Source organism: Medicago sativa, chromosome 5, assembly GCF_051527215.1.
Source record: "Medicago sativa cultivar Bolivia chromosome 5, Bolivia_mono, whole genome shotgun sequence".
Lineage (NCBI taxonomy): Eukaryota > Viridiplantae > Streptophyta > Magnoliopsida > Fabales > Fabaceae > Medicago > Medicago sativa.
In genome coordinates, this window is record NC_140753.1 from 52,868,320 (window position 1) to 52,878,784 (window position 10,465).

At 30.6% G+C, this 10,465-nt stretch overlaps 1 protein-coding gene across 2 annotated transcripts; it reads left to right on the forward strand.

The window, feature by feature from the left end:
- Window positions 1–2,766: 2,766 nt before the first annotated feature.
- On the forward strand, window positions 2,767–5,679 carry LOC146922950 (bidirectional sugar transporter N3-like). Of its 2 annotated transcripts, none has more exons than XM_085715716.1 (6): window positions 2,767–3,165; window positions 3,463–3,499; window positions 3,584–3,794; window positions 3,908–4,069; window positions 4,182–4,301; window positions 5,249–5,679. In XM_085715716.1, exons 1-6 carry the CDS (start codon window positions 3,123–3,125, stop codon window positions 5,477–5,479), a joined length of 804 nt encoding a protein of 267 aa, XP_085571842.1. In that variant the 5' UTR covers window positions 2,767–3,122; the 3' UTR covers window positions 5,480–5,679. The 2 variants fall into 2 exon arrangements, with proteins under 2 accessions (XP_085571842.1, XP_085571843.1); XM_085715717.1 differs by having other exon boundaries at window positions 2,981–3,246.
- Window positions 5,680–10,465: the final 4,786 nt, after the last annotated feature.

Consider the following 10,465-nt stretch of genomic DNA (forward strand, 5'->3'; position numbering starts at 1 on the left):
AAACTTACAATTTCGGAGGGTAATTGCCTATTTAGTCATATAAAAATATCAAGTCCACTTCAGATCATCAATATTATTGGCACTTTTCTCTTAATAATTATGAGTGTTGATTGATAATGCTTAGGCTACACAAGGACAATACTTGGGTGCCATTAATGACACCGTGCCATTAAATCCTGGCCATTGATGGCACCCAACACACACATCACACACACACATTTGGGGCAATGTGTGGCCCTGATCTAATGGCATGGTGCCATTAATGGCACCAAAGTGCCACCCGGTTACACAATAAGAATTAATGTCTAGTTTTAAGACAACTATCTTTAACAGTAAAATTTGATGTCTAGTTTGATTGAGGTGTGATAAAAGACAATTTTTTTATGTCTTATGATATTTGTTAAGAAATTTAAAAAAATAAAAAATAGAAGTTTTGTGTTGAAAAAATTAATTTTAAACTTTCAAGAAATTGAATACATAAGTTTTCAAAACCATACTTTATATTTAGTTTATTAAAAAGTGTCATATTTTCCAAATACAATATGGAGAGAAAAATAAGAGCAAATGAAGTTTTTCATATTTTGACTACAGAGGAATAGAGAAGATGGAAAGTCATAGCAAAGTCTTAAACGAATAAACTTAACACGAATTATTAGCACATGGAGAATACGAACCTGAGGCATAACGAGGAGCACACTCCTTACTCTCAAATCTTGCACTATCTGGACAACCTTGAGACAAATAGACAATATTTTGAAGGGTCGAGCTAAGGAGACCAAAAAGAAAAAAATGACATTGAAAATATCATTTTTTACACTTTTAAGACTTTGACTAAACAAGTTTTAGGATATGTATACTATTATTGGTTTTAGGGATGACAATGGATACCCATGAACATCGTACTATAGTGCCCATCCCCATACCTGCATTTGTAAACAATGGCCGTATACCCGAGCCCATACCCTCATGCAACAACTTTAGTGCACATCCCCATACTCTATGGGCATCTAAGTGTCCATACCTGCTAGGGGTGTTCAAATCCAAACCGATCCAAAATAAAACCGCAAACCGATCCAAAAAAACCGAAAACCGCAAAAAACCGAATATATTTGGATGCGTTTGGATGTTCTTTTGTAAAAACCGCTAAGATCGGATCGGATTTCGGATCACTTGTTCAAAACCGAACCAAACCGAACCGAACCGCAAAAATAAATATTAATACTTATTTATTCTTTTATTAGTATTATAGATTGCATTATTATGTTGTTTGTTAAATTTTAATCTTATACATTGCACTAATTTAATCTATATTATTATTACTTCATATGTTTCAAAAATAATCGATAATTTTCATACTATAATTTTATTTTTTTAATATATTTTGCATCAAACCTATTATTTTACCGTGTTTGTGTAATATTAATATTAATAAAAAAATTATATTCTTCAAAAAAGAGTAAATAAAAAAATATATTTTGCATTTTGGACATCCAAAAACCGATCCAAATTAAACCGCATATATTTGGATCGGTTCGGTTCGGATTTTTTTAGAATACTCATCCAAACCGAACCGAACCGCATGTGATTTTTATTTTGGATCGGTTGACATTTTGCCTCAAAACCGATCCAAACCGCACCGCGAACACCCCTAATACCTGCACCAATTACCTGTACTTTAATTATCAAAAGACAATAAAAAAATCACGATTAAAATAAAACTATGATCTATTTTTTTTTTAAATCAACTCATAAAATATTATGAATCGTAGTCTTTTAAGGTTTTTTTATAGTTTTTTTTTTTTTTTGTTTATGTTCATTGTATGCCGACCCTTAATTTTGTAAAGTAAAAATTCTGAAAAAAAAAATTCAAATTTTAAGGCTAACCCTTTACACTTTTTCGGACTTGACAAACTAGTCTTACATTTTAACAGTTCTATTTATTACTGATTAAATAAGGGACCGTTTGGATTGACTTATTTTAGAGCTTATATAAAACATCTTATGTAAATAAATAAGTTTTTATTTATTATTTATAAGCTTGTAGATGGTTTATGAAAAAATACTTTATGAAGATACAATTTTTATTAGTGAAAACTTATATATTGACTTAAAAGCTTATTCATTTGCATAAGCTATTTTTCATAAGTTCAAAATAAGCTTAATCCAAACGGAGCCTAAGTTGGTTTGACTCGGCTTTGTACCTATGAACTAACGTACCTACAAGTTAAGCTAGATCATGCTTTTGGTAAAGAAAAAAAAAACCTCATATACCTCAAAAGCATCTAGTTAAGCTAGCAAAGAAAGCAAAAATAAAACTAATAGTGGTTTGTGACGCGGCGAAGCGTGTTGTTTGAAAAACGAAAAAGTCACAACTCACGAGAATCCATCACAACCCTACCTAAGAACACCTTACCCAATCTCACTAACTTAGAAAAATACATTTTCCAAAATCTTATAATAAAAACGTAAAATAATCATCAAACCGTAGAAGCTATCTCCATTTTCGTCCTTTTCCTCTTTTCTTTACATTGAGTGTGTTTTCTTGCAAAATTCTAATCATTGTAGAATGATACCAATTACACAAATGAAACCAAAAGTGATATAACCAACTTATTACAATTCAATGATGTGGCATATTTTCAAGGGTTGAGATCGGTTTCAATTTTAGTTTTCGTGTCGTGTCGAATAGCCAAGTGCAATTACATTAATTGATTTAGTTACAATAACAACATCAAATATATAGTTATTTTCAAGAAATATGTTATCAAGTAGCACGTGAACATAGCATGGAAAACTAAATAATTTTGGGGCACGCTACTTATTAAATAAATCAATCACTCATGAAACAAGCATGACTTTGTTATATATGCATGTATCACATTTTCTTTTTTATTTTAAAATAGGTTTTTGCATCTTTTTCTTGCTTTTCTTAGTGTAGAACTTGTGTATATATATAAGGCGTGGGTTGTTCAATCCCTTCAACATCTTCATTATTTACGTACATTGATTTAGGGGTTGAATAGGAAGAAACCTCAACCTTTGAGGTTTCTTAAATTTCCTATAACAATCCCTAAATCTTTCGCTATTTTTCTCAAACCCTAAAGAAGAACACCAAGGAAGACATGGATCCTCACCATCATTTGGCTTTTATTTTTGGAATACTAGGTATTTATTTAGCCATTTGAAGAAGAAAAAAAAAACAAGGGTTATCCTCCTCCACTTAGTTGTCATGCAATTTTTTTTAGTGTGAGTAATCAAGGATGTATGATGAAATATCATCCTTGATTTTTTATTTATTTTTTTACTTATTATTCAATCATTTTAGAGTGGGAAAATTCCAATATATATATATATGCTACTTCTATTGAATCAACAATGTATTGATCATCACATTATTTTAATTTCTGAATATCTATGAAGCAAATCAAGAACTTAACATATTGTCCTCCTTTTGATGCTTAGGTAACATCATTTCCTGCATGGTGTACTTGGCACCCCTGTAAGTATATGTTAATTTCTTTATCAATACTCTTCTTTTGATTATTATAAAACTTAATATGTTTTTCCTTTCCTTAATTTTTAGGCCAACATTTTACCGAATATGGAAAAAGAAGTCGACGGAAGGATTCCAATCGTTGCCTTACTTGGTGGCTCTATTCAGCTCCATGTTATGGTTATATTATGGTTTAGTCAAGAAAGATGCTTTTTTACTCATTACCATTAATTCATTTGGGTGTGTCGTTGAAACAATATATATTGTCACATACCTAATCTACGCCACCAAAGATGCCAGGGTAAACCCTAATCACCGATTATTCTTACTTTTTAGTTTTATTTTTTTACTAATCAACTTGATATGACAAGTATAATCTCATTAGTTTTGTTATAACATGAATTTTAATTGTAGATCTTGACGATTAAACTGTTCATGGCGATGAATGTGGTCTCTTTTGCGATGATTCTTCTTACCACCTTGTTAGCTATGCATGGTTCTCTCCGTGTGATAGTCCTTGGATGGATATGCACATCTTTTGCGATTTGTGTTTTTGCATCCCCTTTAACCATTATGGTGAGTGAAAATTATAATTATTGCTAAGTTTTTTTTTTTCTTCAAGTTTTTAATTTAATTCTTTGTTTTTTCCCATATATATCTTACCATTACATGATTTCTTGATTTGTAGGCAAAAGTTATTCGAACAAAGAGTGTTGAGTTTATGCCATTCAACCTATCATTTTTCCTCACACTAAGTGCCATTGTGTGGTTTTTTTATGGTCTCTTAATGAGGGATATATGCATTGCGGTAAGTATATAAATCCAACTTTTATATTGAGTGATTTTTTAACATCAAAATGGGCTGGTCCAAGGGTGAATTAGTCAATAAACCTTTTCTTTAACCCCCAACCCCCACCCCCCCACCCCCCCCCCCCCCCCCCCCCCCCCCCCCCCCCCCCCCCCCCCAATTAAGGCTCTTGATATTTTGAGGAAACATTTATTTAAAATTCCTTCTCTAAGAACATATATATGCAAGTTTTCTAATTGTTGGAAACATTTTCTATAGTAATGCTATATACCAAAAAAATCTCGAATTACACTACTGTTGACGTATCTTTCTTTTAAAGAAACAAGAGATAAAAATGTTTGTCATTATTTATGAGTAAAAGTGTCGTGACATATACTATTTTCAATAAAGTATTTCTTATTGTTTCTTTTTGGTGACACTAATTTGGACCTAATATTTGCTTTAGCCCCCCCTAATTAAGGCTCTTCATATTTTGTATGGCAATTGAGTACACTGATTTAAAAGTCTTACTCTAGAAACACCTATGCAAATATTCTTAATATAGTTGGAAACATCTTCTATATCACGTTATTGAAAAAGGTCACGAAGAATACATGAAATGAAACGTGTACTTAAATTTCCATAAGATTCATAAATAAAATATTAGTTATTTCATATAATATCCAAAAGAAATCAAGAATTACATAAGTGCTGACATGTCATTCTTTTAGAGAAACAAAACAAAACAAAACAGTTAAGAAAATGACATGTGATTTGTTGTAAAGTCCTAAGGTATGGCATGTGAAACAGCCATTAAAATATTTTGTCGATATTCATGAATTAAATGATTTGTTATAACTTAAAATATTTTCAATTAAACATTTCTAGTTGTTGAAATAATATTTAATTTTATTGCTTTTAAACCCATGATTATTTTTTTTAAATAACTTTTTGTGTCTAATGTGCAGATTCCAAACGTGTTGGGTTTCATCTTGGGGCTACTTCAAATGTTACTATATGCTATTTACAACAAAGGTGTAAAGGAGGAGTATGCCCTAGAGCCAATGACAAACATTGTTATTGTGAATCCTTTGGGAATTCCGTGTGAAGTATTCTCTCTCCCAGTTATAGATAACGTGAATAAAATTGAAAAAGAAGGTGCAGAAGAGATGGAGAAAAGTGTGGAAAACCCAACATGAAATATATGCATGAATGGTGTTTATTGCTTGGAAATGATATGGCTTTCTTCTTATGATATATATAATCATATGTAATATAGTTTTTTTTTTGTTTGTTTGTTTATATAAGTATAATGTTATCATGAAGGGAGTACCCCTTGTACTCCTATAAAACATCAATGATTTGAATGAATATACTAGCTAATTCATTGTTTTCTTAATTTCCCTTTCATACCATGTTAATGTGTGCAATATTCCGTTTTCATTTTAACTCTATCAAGTATGTCTGAAATTAATTAATTTAATTAATCAATGAATGGAATGATATGATAATGTGGGCTTGATATGATTATTGAGAGGAGGGACAATAAGAGTAGAAAATATAAGAATCTGAAAGATTCAACTACTATCATTGCCAAAAATAAGCAACTAACTTTTTTGAAAAAAATAAACAAATTTGATTAATCAATTATGTAGATTGATATGGTTAATTATTAAAGGTATATCAAGATAAAAACCCCTCACATCTCTTATCAAGAAGACATCTAACTTTAAAGATGATATATGTCATTGTTGGAGTTTTAAACATCTTTTAAGATGAGTGTCTGTTTGATTTCGATACTTTTAAGTTTTAACGTCGCTATAATTTAGATCTTTAGACGTGAAAATGTAAAGTTACAGTTTATGAAGTTTGAAAAAAAAAATGATCTTACACCTCATCCTAACACGGTTCCAAACACATTATAAATACTAATCTACAAAGAATCACTTATAGAAATATTCCATATTAGAATTTTTCTCAAAATCATTGACAAAACAGAGGAATCAAAACTTCCTTTAACAAAAACAATAAAGTGAAATATAAAAAGTTAATGGAAGTTTTGAATTGAAAAAAAAAGTGATGGGCTTAGTGGGGAAACAGTGCGATAATCCAACTAGTATAATGTCCACATTGCATGTTTCCGTGAGCTTAGCTCACTTGATAAGGGATAACATATAGAAAATTGTTGTTTCCACTTCAATGTTGGCTAAGAAACACCAATATTTTACAAAAATAACCACATCGGCAGTTAACTGCCGCGGAGAGTAACCGGCGGTAGTTAACTACGGATGTGGTTATTTTCCATCGGCAGTTAACTGCCGCAGAGATTCAAACATGAAATCTAACAGTGTTGAGCCTTTGAAGCTGTTTGTTCTACACTGGATGTAACTTTGTTGCAATGTTGAGTTTTTTTTTGTGTTTTTTGTTACACACAAAAATTGGAACTATGGGTAGTTTTTGTTGTTTTGTGTAAAGATTGTGAAGTGAATCTGTGAATCTATTACTATGTCATGAACCCAAATTAAAACCCATAAATTGTTTTGGTAATTTTTTAAATTGAAGTTGATTTTAATTTTTTAAATAGAATTAGAATAAATGAAAACCCATAAAATGTTGTTGTTGTTTGGATGAACAGTTGGATTGAAGTTGTAATGGGAGAAATGAGTGTTGTTGTAGTTACACGGAAAGAAGAAAAAGGATTGTGTAATGTGTGTGTTTTGAGAGGTTGGAGATGATGAAGATATAAAGGTTGGAGATGAAGATGAAAAAAGTCTCGAGATGATAAAAAATTTCAGGTTAGAAGCTCTGTGGCAGTTAACTGCCGATGAAAAAATAACCACAACGGTAGCTAACTACGCCAGTTACTCTCCGCTGCAGTTAACTGCCGATGGGGTTATTTTCGTAAAATACTGGTGTTTCTTAGCCAACATTGAAGTGGGAACAACAATTTTCTAACATATAATACATGTAGGAGTCGGGGTTTGAAACCCGAACAATCCACTTATTCACATTTAAGATTAATTTCTCTAGTCGCTAAACTACTTGACAAAAAAAAAAAAATTCACATTACCCTAATAATTATCCTAAAGTAAAAGCAGAGTAGAATCTCTTTCATAATTTTATAAAAAATGGTTACCCATATTTTTATCTCTTCCGTATTTATGAAGGTACCGAGAAACTTCCTCTCACATATTATTCTCCTTGTGTAGAAACCCTACTCCGTCTCCACTCCTCTCCTTTCTTTCATTGAAAAATCATGAATTTAATTTTTTAACGTTGAATAAAACTAGAAAACTGACTTTTTTATGTATAAGATTGTAGGACCCGCTATAATATCTTGTTTCAGCTTTCAACTCAATTTTTGAATTATAACAATAATCCGACCTATAGCCTAATTCTATTTCTAATTGCATATTGGTAGACCTCTACCAATCTTTTTACGTAGAACTCAATTTCAAGGAGCGAAGATTAAACAATATAGCAATTGTATAGTTTACACAAATGATTATTCTGGGTAAAGCCAAAAGATATATATGCTACAGGCATATAATAACAATCCTAACGTACGTCCCCTAGGGCATTTGTGTTAGTAAATAAAACAGTATCATTTTGTTTAGTATTTCTAGTGGGTGTGGGTATATTGAATTTTCTTATCAATCGAAACTAGTTTTCCAAAAACATGAAATGAAATAAAACATACATCTAACGGTATAAATCATAGGGTACCTGAAAAGACTGACAACAATATCTAGTGACACTTAGGTGGAGGTGGTATGATCATTAAGGTCGTACAATTATAAAGATTGAATGAAATTCATTTTGCATAGAAGTAAGATTTAGAGCCAACAAGCATACAATGGATAAAATACTATTAAGAGATAAGATGCATCAAGTGGTTGCAAAGAAGAAAAAAAATATGAACACCATCTTTGGACCATTATTGAGTGGTTCGTATCAGACACATCACACTCCTATGGTTTGGGTAAAATCTTCCATTGGTTTGGGTATGTATTGATTATGCCAAAAGATCAGTTGTTGTTGAGTTCTTTTTGCTTCTTTATAAATAACGATAAAGGCCGTAACATATTGAGGAAAATCAATGATATAATTAAAATAAGGGTCCTGCTAACCCGTGCCCCTGGGGCACTGGTTAAACATACCATAAAAGTGAATTATTACCATAAAAGGAAACTGTTTTTGACTTTATTATAAATTAATTACATAATTTCAATGCATTAACTACTATATAATTTCTTTTTTCATATTCTTAACCAGTGTCCCAGAGGCACCGGTTAGCATTTCCCTTAAAATAAAGATTTAATGAAAACTTCAAAATTCATAGTACTAAACTGAAATAAAAAAAATAAAAAACCATAATAGATTGAACCTATGCAATTTAGAGATCTTCATTGATTAGACATAGGCTCTGTTTGGTAAAATTAGCTGATAGCTGATAAGCTAGCTGATAGCTTTTAGCTGATAAGCTAGCTGATAAGCTAGTTGAAGTGTTTGGTAAAATTAGCTGATAGCTTTTGCTTTGAATAATAAGGGTAAATATGGAAGAAAAAATGAGAAGCTAAAAGCTATAAGCTCAAAAGCTACTTGTCAAATGAGCTTATAAGCTAAAAGCTAAGAGCTAAAAGTTCTTTTTTTGGGTTTACCAAACAAGCATAAAAAGTGAAATTTCACTAATAGAGATTTTCCTTGATTAGACATGGCATAAAAAGTAAACTACCGTAGAAATTGCAATTAAAAACACCATTAAAACAGCAAGAAGTATTATAATCAGGATTATCAAGATGTTTACGTCTTTTTTATTTTAAAAGTCCGGATTAGAGTTGACCACAGGAGATGAAGGCTTGGACAAAGATGGAGTTTGAGGGACCACATCACCACCGTTCACGAGAGGAGATGGAGGTGGAGGAGGTAAGAACGGAGGAAGTGGTGGATCTTCAAAGTTCACATCAGGAGATAGAGTAGTTGATGGCATGTTTCTTCCCGTCACAACTAGGAAAAAACTTAATGCGAAGAGGCAGCAGATGATGGTCTTCATCTTCATATCAACAAATATAATTTTCTGAAAACAAAAATAAAGAAATTAGTATCAAAACAAAAGAAGTTTAACAATAACAATGAATAAAAGATGCCTATTAAAAAACAATAAATAAAAGATAGCTAACATCATAAATTAAATATAGAGGGACTGGTGTAATTTTTTGTTTACGTAGAAAAGAAGAAACAATAATACAATAGAGGAAGAAGAGCAAGTATACAACATCAACTAGACAAAGTGACACCAAAAACAAAAACAATAAACAAAAAAGAAACACCACAGTACAAACAAAATTTAGAGAAAGGTGTATACCAATTTCGAGAGATTTTTGTGTCTCCTACCTTTTATTCTTCATACCAATTCTTAACCTCTTATTCTTATTTATTTATAGTAAAAATTTAGGTTATAATAATAAAAAAATATCAAATCAATTTACCAGATTTTGAAAATATTTAAACATGCACATTTAAAAAAAAAACCAATATCCTTGTGTAAAAAATATAAATGAAACCAGATATTGAAAATATTTAAACATGCACATTTAAAAATAAAACAAATATTCATGTGTAAATAATATAAATGAATATTTCATTTGATTTTCTATTTTTTTTATTTACCTGTTTTACTATTTTATTATTGTCGTCGTTGTTGTTTATTAATTAGTACCACTATATTGTAGAAAATATCAAATCAATTTACAGGATATTGAAAACAATCATTGGTCAGACTTTATTTATTTTTCGATCGAACTCTAGATTACCAGTGTCACCTTCCCCTATAAATCGAAGGATTAACACCAATAACTAGACAAAACAACAACAAAAAGATAGAATTAGCAACACCTCAGTGCAAAAAAATAATAATTAGAGAAAAGTGTGTATCGAAATCGAGAGATTTTTCCGTGTCTTTTACCTTTTACTCCTCATACCAATTCCTTAAACTCTTATTTTTTTATTTGTTATAGTAAAAGTATAATTTATAATAATAAAAATAGATCGAATCGCCCCTAAAAAATTGATCAAATAAATTAACCAAATATTGAAAAGAATTTTTTGTTGAGAGGAAATATTCAAAATATTTAAATAACCACAATTAAAGAAACAAATATCCTTCAAAAAAAATATCCTTGTGT

Excerpts from the sequence above, each read along its gene's own strand:
- LOC146922950 (XM_085715716.1), top strand. The coding sequence starts at position 3,123 with ATGGATCCTCACCATCATTTGGCTTTTATTTTTGGAATACTAG. Across the intron at positions 3,166-3,462 it reads TTTTATTTTTGGAATACTAG|GTAACATCATTTCCTGCATG; the intron begins GTATTTATTTAG and ends TTTGATGCTTAG. Across the intron at positions 3,500-3,583 it reads ATGGTGTACTTGGCACCCCT|GCCAACATTTTACCGAATAT; the intron begins GTAAGTATATGT and ends CTTAATTTTTAG.